Source organism: Brachyhypopomus gauderio, chromosome 7 (assembly GCF_052324685.1).
Source record: "Brachyhypopomus gauderio isolate BG-103 chromosome 7, BGAUD_0.2, whole genome shotgun sequence".
In the NCBI taxonomy this organism is placed as follows: domain Eukaryota; kingdom Metazoa; phylum Chordata; class Actinopteri; order Gymnotiformes; family Hypopomidae; genus Brachyhypopomus; species Brachyhypopomus gauderio.
The window spans coordinates 32,069,798-32,096,554 of record NC_135217.1 but is presented as its reverse complement, the minus strand read 5'-3'; the positions used below and the strand labels follow the sequence as shown (position 1 = coordinate 32,096,554).

At 41.3% G+C, this 26,757-nt stretch overlaps 1 protein-coding gene across 3 annotated transcripts; it reads left to right on the top strand.

Moving 5' to 3' along the window:
- Window positions 1-17,270: 17,270 nt before the first annotated feature.
- On the top strand, window positions 17,271-26,425 carry LOC143519648 (uncharacterized). Of its 3 annotated transcripts, none has more exons than XM_077013307.1 (7): window positions 17,271-17,402; window positions 20,083-20,442; window positions 20,653-20,889; window positions 21,053-21,149; window positions 21,417-21,462; window positions 25,546-25,670; window positions 25,865-26,425. In XM_077013307.1, the coding sequence occupies exons 1-7, from the start codon at window positions 17,345-17,347 to the stop codon at window positions 25,926-25,928; spliced, it is 987 nt and encodes a 328-aa protein (XP_076869422.1). In that variant the 5' UTR covers window positions 17,271-17,344; the 3' UTR covers window positions 25,929-26,425. The 3 variants fall into 3 exon arrangements, with proteins under 3 accessions (XP_076869422.1, XP_076869420.1, XP_076869421.1); XM_077013305.1 differs by having other exon boundaries at window positions 21,399-21,462; XM_077013306.1 differs by lacking the exon at window positions 17,271-17,402 and adding an exon at window positions 18,980-19,130 and having other exon boundaries at window positions 21,399-21,462.
- Window positions 26,426-26,757: the final 332 nt, after the last annotated feature.

The window sequence follows — 26,757 nt, the reverse complement described above, 5'->3', positions numbered from 1 at the left end:
CGCATGAAAAAGTTTAAACTGGTGTTTCTCCTAAACCGTATGTCCTAGAGACAAAATGTAAACTTCATCTGATCAGGCATGTGCTCATCTAAAAAAAGTTCCATTGAAGCCATATGCTCCGCCCCTTACATGTCGAGCTAATTTGCATAATATGCAAATTTGCACAAATTTTTGAGCGCGTACTAGTCCCTGGATTTTTCACATACATGCACATATGTGATATCCAGGCGTTCAGAAGAGTCTGAACTTTAATAGTTATGGAGCCAAAGTGCACATTTCTGCACATGGGCGTGGCCACATGCATCACAAGTCAAGCGTAGAAAATTCCTTCGCCAAAAATCCACATATTCTGCTATATCTCAGGCATTCTTTCACGTATTCATACCAAATTTCACACACATGTACCTACTGGGTGTCTAGACCTGCACATGCATTTTGGCAGACATGCACATCTAGGTGGCGCTATAACGGCCAAAAAACTCTCCTGCCCACACCGATTGGCCGAATAACTCCAAACTTGGTACGCATCATCTATATGCACCTATGACACAGGTCTTTGACCTGCACCATCATATGTCCAATATGGTCGCCGCTATCGACCAATCAGCTTTCAGTACACCTTTCACAAGCTTTTCATATGCCAATTTTTTTTCTGCCTTAAAACTCGTTGTGCAGCCTAAACCGTAAGACCTACAGACTTCTCCTTTGGCCAACTTGTAGTACTTCTCTCCGCTACTCAGGCGCAACACGCCAGCCCGATCCGACCATAGGTGGCGCTATAGCGCACAAAAACGCATGAAAAAGTTTAAATTGGTGTTTCTCCTAAACCGTATGTCCTAGAGACAAAATGTAAACTTCACCTGATCAGGCATGTGCTCATCTAAAAAAAGTTCCATTGAAGCCATATGCTCCGCCCCTTACATGTCGAGCTAATTTGCATAATATGCAAATTTGCACACATTTTTGAGCGCGTACTAGTCCCTGGATTTTTCACATACATGCACATATGTGGTATCCAGGCACTCACAAGAGTCTGAACTTTAATTGTTATGGAGCCAAAGTGCACATTTCTGCACATGGGCGTGGCCACATGCATCACAAGTCAAGCGTAGAAAATTTCTTCGCCAAAAATCCACATATTCTGCTGTATCTCAGGCATACTTTCATGTATTCACTCCAAATTTCACACACATGTACCTATTGGGTGTCTAGACCGGTACATACATTTTGGCAGACATGCACACCTAGGTGGCGCTATAACGGCCAAAAAACTCTCCTGCCCACACCGATTGGCCAAATAACTCCAAACTTGGTACGCATCATTTATATGCACCTATGACACAGGTCCTTGACCTGCACCATCATATGTCCAATATGGCCGCCGCTATCGACCAATCAGCTTTCAGTTCACATTTCACAAGCTTATCATATGCCAATCAACATGAAACTCACATATTATGTTCATCTACACACCCTCTAAGACATACTCAAGTATGACGGGAATTGCACCACTAGGTGGCGCTATACTAGAATTTCCTGAATTACCCCTACATCTTTCTTACACATGCACACACATGCAATGGCCTACCTATAGGTTTCATATACACATTGCTTCACCCATACCTACCCAGTGATTACACACACATGCTTACGCATCTCAGGCGTGCCAGATGGTGCCCATACCCTGCGCTTGGACCCCGTAATTGCCGCTTGCGGCTATATTTATTATTATTCTTTTTCTGCCCTAAAACGCATTGTGCAGCCTAAACCGTAAGTCGTACAGACTTCTCCTTTGGCCAACTGGTCAAGGACACCTCCGCTACTCAGGCACCCAACGCCAGCCAGATACGCCTATAGGTGGCGCTATAGCGCACACAAACGCGCAAAAAATTTTCACGCCTACACCGTATGTCGTAAACAAAAAATTCCAATTGCATCTGATCGGCCATGTTCCATTCTACAAAAAAGAAAATTGTGGCCATATGCTCCGCCCCTTAGATTTCGAGCTAATTTGCATAATATGCAAATATACACACATTTTTGAGCGCGTACTAGTCCCTGGATTTTTCACATACATGCACATATGTGGTATCCATGCGTTCAGAAGAGTCTGAACTTTAATTGTTATGGAGCCAAAGTGCACATTTCTGCACATGGGCGTGGCCACATGCATCAGAAGTCAAGCGTAGAAAATTCCTTCGCCAAAAATCCACATATTCTGCTGTATCTCAGGCATACTTTCATGTATTCACTCCAAATTTCACACACATGTACCTATTGGGTGTCTAGACCGGCACATACATTTTGGCAGACATGCACACCTAGGTGGCGCTATAACGGCCAAAAAACTCTCCTGCCCACACCGATTGGCCAAATAACTCCAAACTTGGTACGCATCATCTATATGCACCTATGACACAGGTCCATCATATATCCAAGATGGCCGCCGCTATCGACCAATCAGCTTTCAGTACACCTTTCACAAGCTTATCATATGCCAATTAACATGAAACTCACATATTATGTTCATCTACACACCCTCTAATACATATCAAATTGCACCACTAGGTGGCGCTATACTAGAAATTCCTGAATTACTCCTACATGCTTTCATGTAGAAGGACAATCATGATCTCATATGATTCTATGCAAAATCACTAACAACTTTGTAATTGCAAGTGCTTTGCAAAAAAGTACAGATTTTTGTGTATAATCCAATACATATAATTTACACTTTTCATACTAGTCCTAGGATTTTCACTCCATCACCTCAAATCACATATTATAATATCCAGCAGCATGTGAAATACAAAACTGGTGGAACAAATTCTAAGATTCTTGCAATTTAATATTTTTCATATGCATCACAATGGTACCCTCATGACATATGAACTGCATATTTCAAAAACTCCCCTATATAATGTCTGATTGTTATGAAAATGGACAGACACATTCAGAAGACCACTGAGGTGATATCTGCCAAGTTTGTGCCAAATCCATCCACAAATGGTTGTACTGTGAATATTTTCATTTTCTATGCTGAACATGCATGCAGATCAAAGGTCATTCTTTTCCTCAAAAGAGTTAGAGTTGAGCCTGTAATCCAGTCAGACCCATTAGCTCAATGGGTAGAGCAATGTGCTCCCAGCCACAATGCACGTGGACAACGGGGGTTCGAATCCCACGTTGGGCAGTATTCCACCATAAGTTTAAAAAGCTGCCATTTAGATTCTGTTTTTTGAGCAGGTACTTCAATCACGAACGGGCTTCATATACTTTCATGTACATTTCATAAAGCTTTACATAATGTGCCAGTGGGTGCAAAATCTTGCCAAACCTCAGCTTGGACCCCGTAATTGCCGCTTGCGGCTATATTTATTATTGTTATTATTATTGTTGTTGTTGTTTTTATTGTTAACAACAATATCAATAATGATAATATTATTTTAGTCCATTGTGATGATATCTTTCCCAGCCATTGACATACATGTACATAAAATATACTTTCTAAAAAACCCAAACTGGCATAAGCAATCATATGTGTGGCACAAGACATCACAAAGCATATATGAGCAAATTGTATTTTAGAAGGGCTGCCAACTTCATGGCAGATTTAAAAGAGATTTAAAGAGAAAATTTAATGTCTGGACCATTTGGGCTGAATTGAATATCAATGTTTTATAAACAAATTATCAATGATTAGTTCCGACCCTACAATGTGATTGGCTGAGAGGCGATCTAGGAGTGCCAATATTACACGTTATAGCACTGTAACCGAAGCTCTCCATGTATTACTCCGCCACATACAGGTAACCTAGCAACAAAGCAGCGTTTACAAGCCAAACAGCGCAACTACACACAAGCAGCAACATTATCAAACTGAATTACAGGGAGTTCGTTAAATCTATTGGCTTCGAAAGCATTTGTTTCGATCTGAAACTGGAGGATGAAGCTATAAATCAGGGGTTCTCAACTGGTCTCAGCCCGGGACCCACTTTTTCTCATTGTCATTAAGTCGCGACCCATTAAAGAAAAATATCCCAGGTCCTTATTGCAATACATTGGGGTTTTTTTTTAAGGTTCATGTGTTTTATGAATGCTCATGAGATAGTTTAAAAGGTTTTGTGTATCAGTGTTTGACAATAGGGGGTTTTATCAGTTATGATTTTTTAGAACCTTTTTACAATGGTTTTTACCTCCATTTAGCCCTGTTTTCAATGGTCCTATCGCCTTGATTTTACAGCTGACATGTTTGTATACCTCTGACAGTTTTTACCGCTTGGCTTTTATAATCCCTTTATCTGGTTTTAAAACTGAATGTGATTATGCACCCTTTTATTCTATTCCTTATTTTTTTATTTATTGTACAAACCATTTTATATACCTGGTGGTGTACCACTGAGTGCATTTATATGTGTTAAGGGGATGAAGGCAAAGGAGTGGCAAAGACTGGACAATACAGAAAACAGGCCACACAGTTGGTTGTAAAATTCTTTTATTGGATGTGTGATTGTATTTATTTGATATGACACAATAAACAAAGTCAAAAGAAAAAAAAAAGAAAAAAAGTTGTAGGTTGCCATACACCATGCACTTTATGTAATACAACTTGTTTGGTGGTCTTATGAAGGACCTTTTAAAAGCTATTGAAATTATTTCAAAAAACAGAGTATGTAGTGTTCTGGGGCCTTCACGACCGCCCCTTGCGTCCGTGTTAAAGTAATTTGTAGACGGTGCCTTAGACGTTGCAGTGGTGAAAGTTGCACATTTAAAATAACATGTTGTCTGCTATTTAAAATACGTCTATTCCTGACGTAAACAAAGTTGTAGATGTTTGTCTTAGTTGCCAGAAATAAGAATTTTCATATTCTGGCACTTTTGCTAATACTGTCAAAGTTATTGAAGAAAGAATTAAGAATATGTGAACGTGAAACAAACTTTACTAGTATGCATACGAGTGACTTTTGATACCATTAAAATTACCTTAAAACTATGTACAGTTATAAAGAAGTGTGTCCTCTTTGGGTCCGACACAGAGATACGGTCTCTGGTCCGACAGAGATGTAGACTGGAAAAAATGTGATGTTTTTCGCTTGGCCATTTTCAACGCTTAGCGATTAGCGCTCCGCTGCTTTGCGAGTCACGCTGGTGATCAGATTCCCGCATTTGTTGATGGGGAGTGCAATAATTATATTACTCGCAAATTTAAATTTATGGTCGCCATTGCGACGATTTTAGTCGCAATCTGGAGCCCTGTCATGTCTGACGGGTGCCTCTCTGTCTTTTTTCAGGATAAAAGGTGAGTACAAAATTAGAAGAGTAGCATATTAATTTTTTTTACAAACTGTCCGCGACCCACCAGTTGAGAATCACTGCTATAAATGACCAGCCTGAGCCAAGGTTTGTCAAGATCAGATTTGGAGTTCCAGTTTCCAGTTGTTGAATTAGAGTTCTAGGATTGGAGTCTGAGAACATTTGAAGCTTTAGATCTGAATGTGATCGGGTCTGGTCTTGTTCTCACAGGTTGGAGAAGGTGTACAGAGTGAAGAAACAAGCCCTCAGACACACTATGCTCCTCAGTCTACAGAAGAACTGCTGGATGATGTGACTTATGTTGCTGAGTGCATCAAACACACTGAGCCCACAAGAGGGTGAGATTGAACACATTCAGATTACATCCTCTAAACTTATAACTTACTTTTACACTAACAATTATGTTTTGTGAGAGTCTACACTGTATTTGATCAATTCTGTGTTTTATAAGTTCTGTACCCAAATAGGACATTGCAATGTAGAAATGTAATTTTAATCACATTTTAAGTGCACTGTTGTGCATTTTGTATGTGCATTTTGTAACTCATAAATGACTTAATATGTGATTGCAGATCTGTCTCTACTGACCACCAAGTCACTACAGTTACACTACAGTTATCTACACTGCAGCACCCAGAAGATAATCACATTTTTACACTTTTACTAACCATGAAACTTGGGTTTTCTTAGTCATTGGTGCAAAGTTGGGTCTGAACACCACATGAAAGTCAATCTTCATGACCTCTCCAGACCTTCCCCCTACCTGAATGTTGCATATGCAGATGGCAAAGCCAGCAAGAATTTTGTAGCCGCTGGTAACCTTAGCTCAGGGGTGGGCAATTAATTTTTACAAGGGGCCACATGAGAAACCTGAATTGTGTCAGAGGGCCACACAAACGAAAATGACGTCATCGCGGTGGCTCCGCCCACCTCACACAAACTTCCGCGAACGGCGGAGGCATTTATACTTGCAGCAACACATTCTGTGCAGTGTTGTCTGAAACAATGTGTGTTAGTGTAAAGAAACACCCCTCAAAAACAGGGGAAGCAACATTTACCTGACCAATTTTAATGTTGCTTTTTGTTTCAGATTTGAAAAGTGCTGGAATTTAGGCTAAATACTTGAAAATGCTTGAAATTGTAACTACTTCGTTTCACAACAAATATCTGTCTGACTGAACAATTTTCTTGTATTACTTTAACAAATACGAGCCTCTTGTGACTCCAGGACGAAACATGAGAGAAAGTGAAGACGTTAAGATTGGGCGTTTTGAAAATAAACCACCATTAAATAATGTGATTAAAAGCGAATTATTTCGAGTATATGTATAAATATTTAACTTAATTAAGTTTAACGTGCTGGGAAATATTGAAATGGACCTGGAAAGTGACGTACAAGTGCTTTAATTCCACCTTGTAAAGGTGTATGAACCCTGCAAATATGACTTTGTTCATCGTGCGAGGCCCTCGCACACGGGCGGAGTCACCGCGATTACAACATTTTCGCCGCGCGGACCCTCGCGCCGCGTCAAGTATAAACCAGGCTTAAACCTACCTTTATAGCACTTCTACGGCACTTTCAAGGTCCATTTCAATATTTCCCAGCTGATTCAGGTTCTCTCTAAGCTCGGTTTTCGTTAACTCTGAGTTTACTTACCCGGTTTCGTTACTAAATCCGCTTTCTGGAATTACCTCCCTGTTCAGTCAGCTATTTGTTGTGAATCGAAATACAGTCATACAATTTCAAGCATTTTCAAGTCCTTTAGCCTAAATTCCAGCACTTTTCAAACATGGAACACAATGCAACATTAAAATTCGTCACGTAAATGTTCCGCTGTTCGCGGAGGTTCGCGAGCTACGTTCATTCGCGAAAGTATAAATTCACCCTTATCTTGTCGCTGATCACCTACCTAACCCTACTGTTTCTCGCACAGCTCACACACACGCACGTACGTCCACACGGAATTAACACAAATGTAGCGCTTTCAAAATAAAAGCGTCACAGTTTTATTGCACGCACGATATAGATATTTGTTTCATTTGTTTCATTTATGATTGGCCTAAGGCAGACCTGGGCAAACTACGGCCCGCGTAGTTTGCCCAGGTCTGCCTTAGCTGAATCTGGAGTTCCTGGGGTAGCCGGGCCTGCAAAACACCATATTCTGATTGGACACAACAAAGTTGTATTCTGATTGGACACAGACGAGTTGTATTTGTATTCTATCCCTTTATGTTAAATGAGCCACTCAAAATGAAATCAACAGGCAGCTGGACTATCTTTAAAAATGCTTATGGAATATTGTGATGAGCCCATGCAATATAACTAGATAACACATTATTATCTAAGTGACATTTAATGATTTTAGAGTAATATATGTACTAGATGACACTTATTTATGGGTGAACAGGTACACTATTTTGCCAAAAGTATTCACTCACCCATCCAAATGATCGGAATCAGGTGTTCCAATCACTTCCATGGCCACAGGTGTATAAAATTAAGCAACTTGGCATGCAGACTGTTTTTTACAAACATTTGTGAAAGAATGGGTCGCTCTCAGGAGCTCAGTGAATTCCAGCGTGTAACTGTGATAGGATGCCACCTGTGCAACAAATCTAGTTGTGAAATTTCCTCACTCCTAAATATTCCACAGTCAACTGTCAATTGTATTATAAGAACATTAAAGTGTTTGGGAACGACAGTAACTCAGCCACAAAGTGCTAGGCCAAGTAAACTGACGGAGCAGGTCAGTTGATGATGCTGAAGCACATAGTGCGAAGAGGAGTCAATCACTACAGACATCCAAACTTTATGTGGCCTTCAGATGAGCTCTTAAAGATGTTGCTTCAGTTCATTGACGTTTTTAGGCATTCGCTTGACCTGCTGACCTGCTAAGGACCAGGGGCCTCATGTACAAACAGTGCGTACGCACAAAAATATTGCGTACCCTATGTTTCACGCAAACGGTCAGATGTACGAAATGTGATTTGAACGTGAGAAAGTGCGTACACCCACGACACCTTCACCTCTGGCGTACACGTTTCTTGAATGCCACTGCATTAGGGAAACCGGCTATCGCTGCAAATTGCGCTTTAATGTTTGCCTGGTCAACCGCTTCATATGGGAACTTTATAAAACTAGCTGACATGCAGATGATCCCATCCAAAACAGCTGGCATGGCCTGGCTCAAAGATGACTGGGATATCCCCGACCGGGCTGCTAGTTCTCTTTGAAATGAGCCAGTTGCCAGGAAGCCGAGCATTTCTCTCTCCAAAACTGGAACTCAGCACAAGAGGACAGTTCTTGGAAGTCTGAAACAGCTTATAAGCCAGTCGTCATCATGGGCCAAAAATCATTATGGTCACAGAAAACGCTCTATCGGCGAATTCGGCCATTAGCAATATCTTCCAGTAATGCCAACGCTGCCATCTCCCAAGAACTCCAGCGCAACATTTTATGTATGTTTATATAATTTGGGCTAAGTGGAAACACGTTGAATGATTATTTCAGTAAGGCAATGAAATTGTCTGAATAATTTACTGTTTCATTTTCTGATTAATTTACTTTATTTTACCCAATAAGGGCTTACTACAATATCTGCATGAAGGTAGTTGTAATTAATTTCAACGCATCACCTCTAAGTGTCGCTAACTGACGAAAACACATTAGGAACATGCGTACGCCTGTGGTGAAAGTGTCGTGGGTGTACGCACTTTCTCACGTTCAAATCACATTTCGTACGTCTGACTAGCAGTGGTGGACGAAATACACCAATTATGTACTTGAGTAAAAATACAGGTAACTTGCATTGAATATTACTCAAGTAAAAGTATTCACCTCAATTTTTTACTTGAGTAGAAGTACAAAAGTATCTGCCTTCAAAAATACTTAAGTACTAAAAGTAAAAACGTTTTTTTTTCTTAGCGTCACATCAAAACCCCTAGGCCTACTTGATCAAAAGGTGAACAGGAAACAGTGCCTTACATTTGCCTAGCAAACACAAAATACACAAAACTAGCCTATATTATCCTCACGACATTCATTTCCAAACTTTATCCATATTAATAATTCACACTAGAAAGGTAGACAAGTGGACAAACCGTTTAATATGAAAACATAATTCACCACTAAACAGAACAATAATTTTGAACCGGTCACTTCAGTCCTAGCTTGGGGGACTTTTTCTGAGGTTCTACGTTGTCCACCACATGGCGGGACAGAGAAGCTAGAAGCTGTAGCACCTAGAACTAGAACTGTGTGCAGCCCTACCAACTGAACTCATAATATTAAACTGGGCCGAATAATTAATAATAATGAATATAATAATAATCAGGGTTGCCAACTCTCACGCAATGAGCGTGAGACACACGCATTGACTGTCTTTACCAGAGACCGTCTTCACTATACAGTATACAGAATGTGAGATAGGCTTAATGTAAAAAGGGTAGGCAAAATAAGCTATAGCTTCAACCTATACCTTTTTGGTTAAATGTATTTTGCTGACATGTTTACTTACAGCAAACTGAGGTTGTGTTGTTGTTTTGTGTGTTTGTTTGTATATATATTCTTTTTGATTGTGGAGCACATAACCGAAATAAAACTTTTCACACGTCAAACGTCAAAACGTCACTCGCTCACACGACATACATCCGATTTCTCACACTGAAAAAAATCTAGTTTATTTACCTCTGATCTACATCTATGATTCAATGAGTTACTAGTTTGCTCTGGCGCCAACCACTGGCGATCGATCGATCGCGATATAATACTTAATTTGTGCCCAACAATTTACACTCGTCGCCACCCGACCAACATTTTACACACATGCCGCCGCCCCGCCTCCCAACCCTGATAATAATAATTTTTATAATAATTTTAATAATTTTGCTTCGCTCATATTTGCTTGCCTTCGCCTCCCTCATAGGAATGAATTACGAAGTTCGCTTCGCTTGGCCAAATTCGCGTTTGTGTCCCCGGCTTTAACGTTTGATGTGGGAGTCTCCTGTGTTAAACTGGCGTTTAGCATCTCCACAGATTGCAATTTGGGTACTAGCACATTGCTTTGGATAAAAGCATCTGTTAAATGTAGTGTATTTCAATGTGATATCATTAACCGGGGTATATAAACCTACTCATCTAATGGCGAACTTACTTCGATGTGTTTTTTCAAGTTTGACGGCGAGTTCATAAATGATGACAGCGATGTGTTCTTCGGAATGCAGAGGAGGAACACGAATAGTTTTTCTTTTTGAGGAATTCAAACAATTGGGCTAAATAAGGCCAGTGGTGTTGAGGAAAGCCATCTGTTGCAGCCATGTCAGATCCTCAGCCATTTAGCGTATAAATCTTAATCTCTTACTGAGCGCTGATTGGTTATAGTCTGTGACACGGTACACTTTGACCTGTCGGTATTTTATTAAGCGTTGATTTAAAAATGAAAAAGGAACGAGATGTTTCTGTAAATGTAACGAAGTGAAAAGTAAAAATTTTCGCTTTGAAATGTAGTGAAGTAAAAGTATAAAGTCTTACCAAATAAAAGTACTTGAGTAAAGTACAGATACATGGAAATGTTACTTAAGTACAGTAACGAATTACATTTACTTAGTTACTGTCCATCACTGCTGACTAGTTATGTAACATTTGAAGTGATGCCTCAGAGCCTGTATTGCGCAAAAGGGGGCGTGCCAGATGAAGCCCCTAATCGAGGCATGTATCATTGCCCTAAAAATCATGTGACTGATGACAAACGAGGCCTCGGATTCTGTGGGCTACGTCATTGTTTCATTTTGAGTGTCACAACCACATAAAGGGGGTTTGAGCCTTGCGGCCCTTTGTGGGTTTTGAGTTGGCATTTGGTGTTGTGAGAAGTGTGCATTGGTTAATTAGTTAGAGTTAGTGGTTAAAGTTCTGTTATAAAAAAAGATTAGGCTAGACCAGCTATTATTTATTATTCTTATTATTATAGACTTCAAGCTAGTTGTAAGCTATAAGGCTTCTAAGGCATCTAAGAAAAGGAATCGACTCAACCCCAACACTGTTTCATTCTGTTTTGTTTTATCTAACTATACAGAATGGACGGTTAAAGCAGTATTATTGCTTACTATCAAGTTTATTAAACCTTAACACATAGCAAACTCACTGATACATATCCTCTCAGCTCACGGTGTGTGTCACACTCAAATCCGTCCCTCTAAGAACATAACATGTATCTAACAAATCCACTTGTTACATCCTTTCTCTCTTTTTTTCTTTTCATTAGCTTCATTGGCTAATTAAAAATTACAACACATCCTTTAAGAACATTAACTTCAGATGTATATTTTGCAAACATACTATGCATTAATTCCAAAATTAACTGTGCATTCAATAACTACGTTACTCAAATTCTGCCACTTTTACAGCGCAAAAACAACTTGCATCCAAAACATATAAAGAGACCAAATTATCCATCTCACTGAGTATAGTCCCTCAAATAGGCAGGTCGTTTATTCTGACGACCAGACCTTGTAGTAGTAGCGCACTGATCATTACTATGACCACTTTTAGCAGTGGCTCCAATTCGTGCATCTGTCCCTGTTTGTGCAGTTACTGAGGGTTGGCAGTAGTTGTGTCTGAGATGGCGTCGGTTTCTCCTCAGGACACCACCTGACTCCAGCTCCACCTCATAAAGGTCTGGGACTCACTGGTCTAAGCACTTTAGCTGTTTTCCAGACTCTACAAGGTTCAAAAGGTTGGACTCTAACACTGTCCCCTGAGTTGAAACAGTCCAAGTCTTTCGCTGTAGTCTGTTGTTAATTAATCCCTGTTTGTTCTTTGACACTTTGGGCTCCAACAGAGTCTCTTTCATAGGAAGAAGTGTCTGTGTCCTCCTACTGAGAAGTCTCTGTGCTGGACTTGTGTTGAGACCCTGGCTCGGTGTGTTGCGATGGTCCAGTAGAGCCAAATATGGATCCTGCCGGGAGATGCAGCTTTCTGCATTAGACGTTTTGCCATTTTTACAGCTGACTCCGCCTTCCCATTGCTTTGTGGGTATCCGGGTGATGAAGTCCTATGTTCAAATTCCCACATTTGGCTAAACCTTTTAAACTCGTGCGATGAGTACTGCGGTCCATTATCAGAAATGAGCACATCTGGAATCCCTTTCCAGATGTGAAAAAATGTGCTTTCAGTTTGTGAATCACTGTGTTACTTTTGGTGTCCGGCAGATAGTCAACTTCCCAATAATTCGAATAATAGTCAACGGTTACCAGATAGTCCTTATTGTTCCAAGAAAACAAATCAGTTCCTACCTTGGCCCATGGTCTGTAAGCCATGTCATGGAGATGCAATGTCTCTTTTTGTTGCTTGGGGTCAACGGACCTGCAGATGTCACATTTGGAAATAAAAGTCTTTATTTGACTTTAAGGATTAACTTGATCACATCCTGCAACTCTGTGTCCGCTCTTGTTGCATCACGAATGGCTGCAAGTCTTTCTGCAGAGATTGGCAAGTAAATTATCATATTAACCGTCTTTAGCTCTGACTCTGTCTCTCCCTGAGTGCTGTCAGGTAAGTAAGCTCTGCTTAGTGTGTCAGCTAGAAGCATGTCTCGCCCAGGCACATAGATCACATTAATGTCATATTTTTGCAGTCTTAGTAGTTGTTTTTTCAAAATGTTTTCCAGTGGCTTATGCTCACTCTGAACAGTCACTTTTCTACCATAAGTATATTGGTGGAACTTTTCCATTCCAAACACTATAGCCAAACATTATTTTTCTATCTGGGCATAACCCCTTTCCATGGGAGTCAATGCCCTACTTGCAAATGCTACTGGTCTACCTCTGAGTCAGGGCTGCTCCCAGTCCCGTCTCTGAGGCGTCACACTGCAGTGTTAACTCCTCGTTTTGTTCATAGTACTTTAGTAATGGAGCATTTGTTACTTTGTCTTTCAGTCTTCCAAGAGCTGTTTCATGAACCTCAGTCCATTCCCACATGTTGTCCTTGTGTGTAAGTTGTCTCAAAACTTCGCAGTCATCCGAAAGATGTTCACAAAACTTGGAAAGGTAGTTCACCATACCTACAAATCTCTGTACACCCTTAGTATCTGTAGACCTTGTTAACTCCCGCACTGCACGAACTTTCTCCGGATCTATGCGGAGACCTTCTGCTGTCAGCAAGTGTCCAATGTATGGCACAGACTCTACTAAGTTTAAACTTGTCTGCATTTAGTTTAATGTCTCTTTGTCTGCACCTCATTAGGAAACATCTCAAGTTGTCCCCGTGATTCTTGTCCGCTTCCTCCTGTGTATCTCCCTCACCTGTAATCAGTATATCGTCAGCAATGATGTACACCCCTGGTAAGCCCTCTAGTGCGTGCATGAGTTTCCTTTGGAAAATTTCTGGAGCTGGGCTTATACCCATTGGCATCCTGAGCCATCTATACCGTCCGAATGGGGTTGCGAACGTAGTGAGGTAACTGGACTCTTCATCCAGTTTGACATGCCAAAATCCATGCTTTACGTCACATACCGTAAATACCTTTGCCTTCGAGAGTCCTGGCAGTACATCATCTATAGTGGGAAGTGGATAATGGCTTCTTTTTAATGCTCTGTTCAGTGGTTTTGGGTCTATACAGATCCTTAGTTTTTTGTTTGGTTTCCTCACCATTACCATACTGCTTATCCAGTCAGTGCTGCGCTCCAGAGGTGCAATGATTTCTTTTCTTTCGAGGTGTTTGAGTTCCTCTTTGAGTGGGGTCATCATAGCTACAGGCACTCTGCGTTTAGGCAGTTTCACTGGGGGTACACTTTTGTCTATTTCTATGTTGTATTCGCCTTCTAGGCAGCCAACCCCTGTGAAAACATCTACAAACTCAGACTTTATTTTGTCCATATCTTTTAGCTGATCACTATTGCCTGTCCTTTTGTCTGGACATTGTGTTTTCACTATACTGTCGATCGCCAGAATATTCTCGTACTGCACCTTGATCAGCTTCATGGCTTCACTGGCCTTCCTACCCAGTAATGGGATTCTGTCCTCCTGGTCCACTACTTGAAACTCAAGTCTGTACAGTTTACTATTTCTCGGATTACGGAGTTTGATTTTACATTTTCCCAGTGGGCGCAACCTGCTTTTGTTGTACATGACAAGCACTTTTTCTGTCTTATCTAATTGTATATTTGAGTTCAACAGCTGCTTTGGTATAACATTGCAAGTAGCCCCACAGTCTATCTGAAAGTTGTCAAGCTTCTTTTCCAACAACATACCTGCAAAGAGATGTTGACTTTTGTTGTGCGTCTCTTCCCTTTGATCAGCAGTACCTTGCTTTTTTCTCACATCTGTCATTGTCATGATGTCCTCACATGAATCGCTTGAGTCTGAGACTGTGTGTACCAGTCTGTCTTTTTTGCTTTTCTCGAACATTGTTTTGCATTTTGCAGCAAAGTGGTTCTCTTTTCCACATTTCTTACACTTCTTTCCATAAGCTGGACATTTGTGTTTATTTCTCTCATGAATGTTGCCACAAAACTTACAGTTAATCTCTTCCTTTTTTTCTGTCCTTGGGTTCCTTGCCATGGCATGTATTTCCTCCACCGTTTTACCCTGTATGGTTTTGTTGTTTTCTTTTGAAAGTTCTGTGGCTCTGCATATTTGCATGCACTTATCCAGTGTTAAGTTTTCTTCCCTTAACAGTCTTTCCCTCATCGTAGAGTTATGCGTACCACAGACAATACGATCCCTTATTAGTGAGTCCTTAATGTCACCAAAGTTGCACGTGCTGGCCAGTACTCTCAAATCTGTGACATATTTATCAATAGTTTCATCTTGTCCCTGGTCTCTAACAAAAAACTTGTATCGCTCCACTGTTTCATTAAGTTGTGGATTGCAATGTTTATCAAACAGTGTCATTATTGAACTCACTGTCCTTGCCGATGTAGTACCGCTCGTCAGCGTCGCCATAAGCTCTCTCCCCCTTTCCCCAAGACAGACCCTTCAGAAATTCGCGATGTTGCGATTTGCAACTTCAACGCAACTTCAAGCAAACCCCGCGAATTCAGGGCGGTGTTGCAACTTTAGCCAATCACCGCAACTTTCCCGCAAATTTGACCAATCACTGATGTCGTCTTGATGTGACGTCGACAAACTCCCGCCTTACTTCCGTATATACGTTCAAGAGGAGCAGACTGAAAGCAGCATGAGCGACGAAAAAAATAACGGCAAAAAGATCGGGAAAAGCTACACTACATGAAAGCAGGGATAAACTGTTTTTTTTTTTGTTTTCAGTGTTTTATTGTTTCACAACGATGGGTTCATACATGTATTTCCAACAAGTTTAACTATTCTAGTACCAGCCCATCTACTCCAAGTGATTTTTCATAGTCTTTTAAGAGACAGAAAGTCCATTTCTGCCACCGAGCTGTTGCACTTCGAGGGATCATTTCAAGAAAGTGAGAGGGAGGGATCATTGTGCATTCTCTGTCCCAAGACCCGTGTTTCAGAGGGTGGGGCATACAAAAACTCGAGAGGGATCATTCCTGCCCAAACTATTTCATACCACATAGAGTAAGAGAAATAAAATCATTGCTTGAAGTGTTAAAACCAGGGGTAAAACACAGGATAAGAAGCATAATACCCATAAATAAATAAATCAGGGTTGCAAACTCTCACGCATTGAGCGTGAGACACACGCATTTGACCGTCTTCACACGCTCTCACGCCACACTTCCGATTTCTCACGCCAAAAAAAATCTAGTTTATTTACCTCTGATCCACATCTATGATTCAATGAGTTACTAGTTCGCTCTGGCGCCAACCACTGGCGATCGATCTCATATAATACTTAATTTGTGTCCATTTTACAGGCCGCCCGGGTTCGCTAACCCCGCCCCCCCCCCCCTCAATAATTAACGTTCGCCACCCCCTCCAGGTTCAAATCTCAAGCGATCTTGAAAAGTTGGCAACCCTGAATAAATAATTAAAATGGACTACTAAATAGAGCAAACCATACAACATTTACTCCCTTCCATCGCAATTGTTTTGAAAAACACCCGCAACATCAAACATTTTAGCCCGCAACAATCACAAAAAAGGCCCGCGAAATCCTGGTGGGACTGCCAAGAAGGTACGTAAACAACTTAACTTTAGTTGTTTCTTCCGAGTCGGGCATTGTGAGTTTCGTATACAACGTAAACTCCTCTTTCCAGCTTTTCCACGTTTTCGCTAAGTTTGGGGAATCCAAACAAAGTGCTGGAGGTGGTTTCAGTCCATCCATCGCGACGACCAGAACTCCTCTCCGCTCGGTCTTCGGCTCCGTTCTTACCAGGCACGCGCTCCGCTTCCCGCGCTGTTCTAAGCTAGCGGCACTTTTCTCTGGTCAGGGTTCTCACAAACTCGCTACAATCGAATACACGATCGCTGCCACCATGTTTCATTCTGTTCTGTTTTATCTAACTATACAGAATGGACGGTTAAAGCAGTAGTATTGCTTACTGTCAAGTTTATTTAACCTTCATACATAGCAGACTCACTGATACATATCCTCTCAGCTCGCGGTGTGTGTCACACTCAAATCCGTCCCTCTAGGAACATAACATGTATCTAACAAATCCACTTGTTACAAACACTGTTAAAAAGCTTCTTAAAAAAATAAAAATCAGTAATATATTTATTCCATCTGTTGCAGTTTCCTGTCTTTCAGTTCCATAAGCACTCTTGTACTCCCAGTTCCACAAGCATTTATTTTACATGTTCAACATCATCACTCAAATAACAATTTATAAACACACTTTTATATTCATTGGGACGTGGCAAAAAAATTATTTTATACACAGACACAAACAGTTTTCTCTGACTCAGAATTAATTGAGTGTCATATATCCTTTTGCACAGCAGGTGTCACTAGTGAGAGCGAGTCAACGAGGCTTCGGGTAATGAACCTTTGAGCTGGAAAGCCCCATTGGTTCATGAAGCCTCGTTTTGCCATCACTACATCTGACCGTTTGCGTGAAACATAGCGTACGCAATGTTTGTGTGCGTACGCACCGTTCGTACATGAGGCCCCAGGTCAATACCAGTGAATCCATCATGCAAAGAACAACAACCAATACAGGTAGACATAACTAAACTGAACACAAACTACAGGAAACATTAACTACCATTACATTTACAAGAGACATAAGAACCATAGCACACTCACAACCAGTGATGTAATCTTACCACTTTTTTCGGTAACGAGTAATATAACGCGCTACTATTTCCAGTGCAGTAATCAGATTAAAGTTACTTATCCAAGTAACTGTGCGTTACTATTTTTATTTTCCGTAGTAAAATATATATTTTTGCTTTCTTCTTGGCTCAGTTCTACTTTTGCGTCTGACCGTAGCGCTCGACTCCGCACGACCCTGTGAGAGCGCGAGCATGTTTTACACGTCATTTTTTGCAGTGTCCTCCCGTAACGATATGTGGTAGTATAAAGAAACACCCCTCAAAAACAGGGGAAGGAACATTTACCTGACGAATTTTTATGTTGCTTTGTGTTTCAGGTTTGAAAAGTGCTGGAATTTTGACTAACGTAGCCTACTTGAAAATGCTTGAAATTGTAATGGTATTTTGTTTCACAACAAATAGCTGACTGTCTGACTGAACAGTTCGCTTGTATTACGTTTACAAATACATTTACAAATAATACCGCGCAGCAACACAAACGTAATGTCAGAAGATACTACTCCTCACTGTGAATTCCCTAACGGACAGACACTTGGCCGCTCAAGGAGTCTTATTAGCCCTTTAATTGACACTTGGGGGGCGGAGCCTGCACGCGCCAGGGTTGCGTTATCAATAAAGTTTCCCTCCTCGGGATTTTTGGATTAAGCAGTTTCTGCCTCAGTTACCGAACCTGCTTCAATACATTGTTACTGTTAAAAATGCACTTCCAATAAAGTGAGTATTGGAAAAATTAAATTTGCTGCTGAATGTAACTACTAAAGTAACTTGTAATCTAACGTAGTTACTTTTAAAATAAAGTAATCAGTAACGTAACTAAGACTGTGTTCGAAATAGTCTACTACATACTACTGGCATACTGATCGAGCCCCAAATCAGTATGTCGTATGCAGTATGTGACCAAAATGAAATTATCCAGTACGCGAAACATACCCGGATGACCTACTACTTCCGCAAAATATTCCAGTACACGAACAGAGCTATCTTCGTGGTGTACTGCATCCCATCATGCAACGCTACGTTCACGTGACCCCGTAGTATGCTTTGCTTTTGTCGCATACTGGAAACTGTACTGCATACTACTATGAGGACCAGTATGCAGTATCCAGTATATACTGAGTCCAGTATGCAGTATCCAGTATGTAGTAGTCTATTTCGAACACAGCCTAAGTTATTTTTAAAAGGAGTAATCAGATTTTTTCAAGGTAACTAAGCCATCACTGCTCACAACCACAATGATCTGCAACAAAAGACACCAAACATAGAGCTTAAATCACAGGACATAATGAGAAACCAAACTAGAAACAGCTGATGACAATAACCAAGACAGAAAGACAGAGCAAAAGGGAAAACAAGGAAAACCGGAACAGAGGCAGGACTAGGAACGAGAAAACAAGACAGACAGAACAGAGGTGGAGCCAAGCGTTACACACACAGTATAACACATGTGGTCAGTGGGGTACAAATTACACAATTCCAGGAAGTTCTTCAACTTCTCATTTTTCATGGTAAAACTTGAGCCGAGCTTCTTCAGTCACATAGAGATTCTCCATTTCTGGCACATAAATGATGAAAAGGCTGCATCACTTGGCAATGACTCTGTTCACACTATCTGGTATGAACTGTTCTGTATCTTTATTATAACATCACACTGTTCTGCTGGTTTATTATTAGTAAGTAAATGTAAATGTCATACGACATGCTCAAAATGTTCATTAATAATTAACTTGTGTATGATCTAATAATGTATGTCTTCAGAATAGTAGCAGCAGCGAACATGTTGCTGGTGTCTGTGTCATAGCTGCTCGTAACGCCGGGTGTCTGTGTCATAGCTGCTCGTAACGCCGGATGTCTGAAATGTAGCAGCCATGTGTGAATGTGGCAGAAACACATCTTTACTAACACTAGCCCCACAAACACCAGGAAAAGCATTCTGACCAATGAAGAATGGAGCTGGTTGGGCACAGTGTTGATGAAGGAAGTCTCAACAGTGCATCACACATGTAGGGCTTCAGTGTGAAGTGCTGTTGGACTGGATCTGTCTGCTTAAAGTAGGAGGAGAATTACTTAAAACCAACAAGGTGCAGGTGTGAAGGGCGTGTCAGAAGGAGGGAGACTGGGAGGGAGTGGTTTAGGGTGTGTGTGTGTGTGTGTGTGTGTGGTTGGGGGGGGGGGGGGGCGTGTCTGTGTGAGTGGGCGTCTTGTCTGAGTGCTGGGACCAGCTCACCATGACACTGCTATTTTAACTGATTCATATTTGAAAGGTTTTTAGTACACTGCCACAGTTACAGGAAAACTCATACAGGGCTAAAAGAAATCATAAATATAACTGTACTGTTTTGTACTGTAAACTGTACTGTTTTGTATAAATATAACTGTACTGTACATTTTGAAGGATGTCTCACATGGAAGATTTCTAAATGTCTTCCAGAAGTAACCTGGAAGTGGGCAAATATGTACAATACAGTATTGAACCAACATCACAGTTTTGAGAGTTGAGAGTTTTAAAGTTCAATAATTCATGAATTCTTTTTCTGATTTGTATGTATTTCATACATATTTTACAGGTTTTCTCACAGATGTTGGGCCATGGCGTGTGCAGTATCCTGACACAGTCTGTGCTTATAGAGGATCCAGCGTTGTTTTGTCCTGCAATTATCATTATCCAGCTATGGTAGAGGTGCAAGAAGTTTATTGGTGTTCAGCAAAAAAAAACAAAGATTGCAGGTATCCACCATACGTTTATGACAATACAACGAACCAGAGCTCAGAGGACTTTAAGTACATTGGAGACAAAAAATCAAACTGCACTTTGTTAATCAGTAATGTTCAGTTGAATTACACTGGAGAGTACAAATTCAGATTTATAACTAACAAAGAAGGTGGTAAATGGACAGGTGATCCTGGAGTGATACTCCAAGTGACAGGTAAATGCTTAATCATTAAATTAAAGCTCCAAATTTTTTTCATTTACATATTTGATTATCTTATCTTAACAAATAAATGGACAACAATGGAACTGCTTACAAATGCCTTATTTTACTGGAAAAACAAACCTCCAACCTACAATGTTTTAAACGAAATACATATTCAGTGCTGATTCACTTATGCAGACTCTTGTTGTCTGAAAAATCTAGAGTTATCAGTGATCAAGTCGTCTGGAAGTGGATCTCTACAGGAAGGAGACGCCTTAAATCTGACATGTAACGTCAGCTGCACTCACAGTGTCCCAAAGTTCATTTGGTCTAAAAACAGCAAGCGTTTAAATGAATCAGGGCCTGTTCTCCACTTTCCTGCTTTGACTGCCTGTGATTCTGGGACCTACACCTGTACTCTTAATAGCAGAGAGGCTTCAGAAGTTCTTCATGTTGAAGGTTAGTTGACTAATTTCAAATATTTCTGGATTTCTTTTTCAAATGAAAGCAGGAAGAAAATAAAAATATGTTGATGTTAATGTTTGGCTGGAAATTCATACACACAGTAAATACATTCATGCTTATTTGAATATTGACATGTATTGTTTAATCTCCCAAACAGGAATCTGTTGGCCATCGTGGGTTACTGTCTTGGTCATAGCGGGAGGGATCTTTGTTGTACTAGCCATGGCAATATTAGCTTTAATTTACAACAGGAGGTGAGATTCTGCATATTTCTGGACATTACATTCTTTACCATCTAAAAAGATGGAGTTTGTGGTTGGATTGTGACTGAACTATGTGTTGTAGTCTTTGATCTGTCAACAATCAAAAATCCAGATTACGTTCACAAAACACATAACCTAAATGTAGTTATGCACTATTATTTTGACACACTGGGACTCTGTAGATCACTGTTTATCTGAGATGCTGTTTCTGCCACTGAGTCTCTGTATCTTTAACTGTAGGTTTTCTGCTTTTATTAGGGGAAATGCAGATGAAGGTGTAATGAGAAGGAGACAGAACGTCCAGGTCTGACCCACATCAGCCTTACAATTAAAGCATTTTCAATGTTTGAAAACATTTTCATAAATATCTATAAATAGTAGTTCAGTTGGCTGTATAAGTCCATGAGCTGTCAGGTTTTCTATGACATGTACTGCTGGATTTTACAACCATTACAACATGCAGTTCCCAGTGCTGCAGACCTCTGCAGAAGGACGATGAGTTATTGTGACGGGTGGGGGTGAGCAACAAAAAGGAACCGATCACGCCAAGTCTCAGGGAAAAAGGATGGTTTAATAGAAAGTGTGCAAACCTAAAACCCGTGCAATAGATCCAAATTAAGGATATAATGACCAGCGGTCAACTGGTACAAAGACAAGACATACAGTTGTGATCAAATTTATTCAACCCCCACTGAAATAAAGTGTTTTGGCCAGTTTGACATTGATTTTGATCATTTCAGTCATCTTATTTACAATTATATCAAAGAGGCACTTATAAATTAGACAAACATAACATAATATTTATGATGGAATAACCACAAATGTCTTTACTGTGCTCACATCATTATCAGTTTTATTCAACCCCCTAGTGACATTATTTTTTAGTACTTAGTACAACATCCTTTTCCAGTTATGACAGCTTTCAAGCGTGAAGCATAGCTTGACACAAGTGTCTTGCAGCGACCTATGGGTATCTTAGCCCATTCTTCATGGGCAAAAGCCTCCAGTTCAGTCACATTCTTAGGCTTGCGCACTGCAACTGCCTTCTTTAGGTCCCACCAGAGGTTCTCAATTGGATTTAAGTCTGGTGATTGCGATGGCCACTCTAGAATGTTCCAGCCTTTCATGTTCAACCATGCTCTAGTGGACTTGGATGTGTGCTTCGGATCATTGTCCTGTTGGAAGGTCCAACGTCTCCCAAGCCGCAGGTTTGTGACTGACTCCATCACATTTTCCTCCAAGATCTCCTGGTACTGAAGGGAATTCATGGTACCCTGCACACGTTGAAGCTTTCCTGTACCATTAGAAGCAAAACAGCCCCAAAGCATAATTGACCCCCCGCCATGCTTCACAGTAGGCAAGGTGTTCTTTTGTTCATAAGCCTGGTTCTTCCTTCTCCAAACATAGCGCTGGTCCATTGTCCCAAACAGTTCTAATTTAGTTTCCAAAACCTGTTCCAAAACCTTTGTGGCTTGTCCACATGACTTTTGGCATACTGCAGTCGACTTTTCTTGTTCTTTGGAGTCAGCAAGGGGGTGCGTCTGGGCGTTCTGGCATGGAGGTCTTCGTTATGCAGTGCGCGCCTTATTGTCTGAGCTGAAACTTCAGTGCCCACATCTGACAGGTCTTTTTTCAGTTCCTTAGCAGTCACGCGGGGATTTTTCTCCACATTACGCTTCAGGTAGCGCACAGCAGTCGCGGTCAGGATCTTCTTTCTGCCACGACCAGGTAACGTTTCCACTGTGCCCTTTAACTTGAATTTGCGAATGATACTTCCGATAGTGTCTCTTGGAATATTTAACAACTTCGCAATCTTTTTATATCCATTGCCATTCTTGTGAAGAGCAATAACCTCTTCTCTTGTCTTCTGGGACCATTCTCTTGCCTTCACCATGCTTGGAAACACACCAGTAGATGTCTAGAAGGAGCTGAGTATCACAGTCCTTTTAAATCTGCCTAATTGTTGCTTATCATGCTTGATTGCTGCTCGTTGACATCCACAGATGTTTTCAATACCTGATGGAAAACACTGGAATGAACCTCTGTTCTTAGGAGTGGTAGTCGTAAAGGGGTTGAATAATTGTGTCAATGAAGAAATCACAAAAAGGCCATTTAATACTTTATGACAAAAAAAATTGATGCTATCTTAGTTGCATTTAGTTCTTTAACAAGTCCTTGTAAGATTTCATTATGAACACAATTACAAATGTGCACTGAATTCCATAAAACCCTTCGCAGCATTGGGGGTTGAATAAATTTGATCACAACTGTATATAGACAAACAAACGACCCTCAGGTGAGACGGATCACGGGCTCCGCCCACCTGAGGGACGCACATGGCGTCACCAGACAACAACAGCAGCCGCTGTGGACGGAGGCGGCCGGTAGGGGGCCGCCTCACCGTGACAGACCCCCCCACCAAGCCGCACTCCCCTCCACTGGGTGTGTGGCACACAGCGGCTGCACACAAAACATGAAGGGGCAGGAAGGCAGAGACAGGCAGGAACACACCTCCTGCCGTCCAGGAGCTGGAACATAAAACACAAAACATTAGGCAGCTCACCTCCCCGGGCGGGACCCTGGACCGACCGGGCCGTTAACAACACAAAACCACGCCCCGGTCGGTCACAGGGCCCTCACGCCCTAACCGGCGTTTAGCCAGAGAGCCCCAAGGGTGTGCGGACGAGGAGCTACGACTCCTTTGTCGTCCTTAGTGTGTGTGTGTGCAGGTTACCTCCCCGAGGCGTGGCTACTTCACCTCCTGGACCTACCTCCTCCCAGAGCTGACCCCGGCCCTTGGCTAGGGGTCACCCCAGCCTCCTGGGGAGCCAACCCCTCCCAGGGCCCCCCAACCCAGGAGCGCCAGAGACCGAGGCCCAGAGCACCCCCGACGCGGGCTAGGGAGCAGCCCCAAGGGCCTCCTGGTAACCCCGGGCAGGAGGGAGGATCTCCATCTCCAGCAGGAGCTTCTCAGACCGGAGCCCCATGGTCCCCAAACATCCGGGGGCCCCAGCCCTCTAGGGAGGGGCTCTTCATGACCGGGCTCCGGTCACCCCACAACACAAGGGGGCTCCTGCCAGGTGGAGACCCCCACAAGGTCCAGGAACACCACGACACCGCCAGGGGGAAGCACCTGCACAGAAAACACACACACACACACCCCAACATAAAACACAAACGTGCCCTACCCTATTCAGGGCCTCGCTCGGGAGCGACGCCCTCCGTGCCACACCCCATGGCACGGGACCACAGCCGGTCCCCCCCCAAACACGCATTTAAGGGGAGGAGCATGCGTGGAATTACACACAAACAGTTGACAACACGCTAGGACAAAACACACACGCAAAGACTAGACAAGCAAACAAAAACGGTGCACAGACAGACAGACGGGACCTACACAAGCGCGCTCGACATAAACACACAGTGATGCGCGCCGCTCAGAGTCGCAGTCGCTCCCCACATTTAACACAAGACACACGGGGAGCGAGGCGACGGTGACAACAACAACAGCAGCCGCTGTGGACGTGACAGTTATTGATTCTGTAATTACTGGTAGTTAAGGAAACAATAAATATAATTTAGTTGTTTACTTAACAGCTAACATTAGTACACAACTAAATTATAATAGAACAGTTTCTAGTATTGCATCACCTGGCTTCAAGGTAAAAAAAAAGCTTCTTTAAGGTGGCATCCCCATCTAAAATCATATAACACTTGTGTCATTTGCGTTTGCACTGGTTTCCTGTGTGAGATTGTCATGGGGAAGGTGTGCATGAAGGAAACAAATGTAAATGTCCTGCTGAAGGGTTAGTGTTAGGGTTAGTTAGGGTCGTGAAAATGAAGAGGAACATAAAGGAACTAATTTTTTATTAGTTTCATATTAAATATTACATTTGTTTGTTTGTGAATGACTGGACATTGCAGACGATGCAATAATCTCCATCAAAGAAAATGTAAAAATAGACTAACAAAAAGTTTGGTCTGTGCTGATTTAGTGACTGCCTATTGAATTTATTTGACATATTACATAATTCAATTGTGGTGACATCTTTTCCACCCATTGGCTTACATGGACATAAAATATACAAACCAAAACTGACATAAGCAATTATATGTGTGGCACAAGGCACCAAAGGCATATATGAGCAGTTGTATTTGTATTTTGCATTTTGGAAGTTGTATTGGAGATTTAAAGAGAAAATTTATGTATCTGGACCTTGTGGGCTATGATTAGAATATCAGTATTTTAAAAGTAAATAATCATTGATTACACAATGCTTGATCAGATTTGGGATTCCAGGTGTTGAGTCAGAGTTCTAGGATTGGAGTCTGAGAACATTTGAAGCTTTAGATCTGAATGTGATCAGGTCTGGTCTTGTTCTCACAGGTTAGAGGTGTACACAGTGAAGAAACAAGCCCTCAGACACACGATGCTCCTCAGTCTACAGAAGAACTGCTGGATGATGTGATGTATGCTACTGTGTGCATCAAACACACTGAGCCCACAAGAGGGTGAGAATGAACACATCCAGATGACCTCCAAACACACCAATTTATATCATCTTATGAGCTAAGATTCATTTTAAGGATCTACAATGTTCTATATATATTTCTTCTGTACCACAAAATGTCACCACACTGTAGAATGAACTACACTGCAATATGTGGATTTTGTAGCTCACAAACACCATAATATGTGTTTACAGACCAGCATCTATTGACCAGCAAGAGGACAATTCTGTCATCTACAGTGCAGTGCACATCAGCTAATCACAGCACTTTTAATTATGAAATGCATCCCATCATTTTCTTAGTCATTGATACAAAGCTGGGTTTGAATTTATCACATTAGGTCAACAATTAAAAAGTAAAGTCATGTCACGACCATGTTCCTCAGGTTAAGATGTTCCAGAGTGTTCCTTCCCCAACAGTGTTCTCAGTTGCGTTCAGAGCTTCATCACCATTGATAATCACAACTTAAATGGTCTCCCTCCTTCCCCTCCTCAACTGCTGAAGTGTTTCCAGAAATTTTTTACGGCCACCAGAAAGTCATTCTCCACGGGATCTCCAAACATCTCCGACTTCATGTACTTCACTTTGAGCTCTGAATACAACCATTAAAGCAGTTTGGTTGTTTTTTGGGGGCTAAAATCTTCAGAAACAACAATGATATTAAACATTCAGTTGTAACTTTTAATAACAGCCTATTTATATTTTAACCCTGTTAAATGACTGATTTATCAAAATAAACTCATTAGACACTTGGACCAGCCTTACAATTCTGATGTATATGCCATGATCATAAAGTAAGAATTACTTAAGTCTCTATAAATTAATATCTTACACTTGTATCTAAAACCTAGGTGTCACATTTGACGGTGACCCAAGGGGTAATGTTAGTATTGTCTCCAGAAGAGTGTTCTGTGATTTTAGCATAGCCAAAGTCTGAAGTGTCCTCACAGCAACCTCAACACTTTTAGGAAGAAACTTGAGACTTTTCGTTTTGTACAGCCTCTAATTTCACCGCTCCGCCTACACTGTGCTTATGTCATGTTCTATCATGTTGGACTTCTGTCATATTCTTTTGAACTTTGCACTT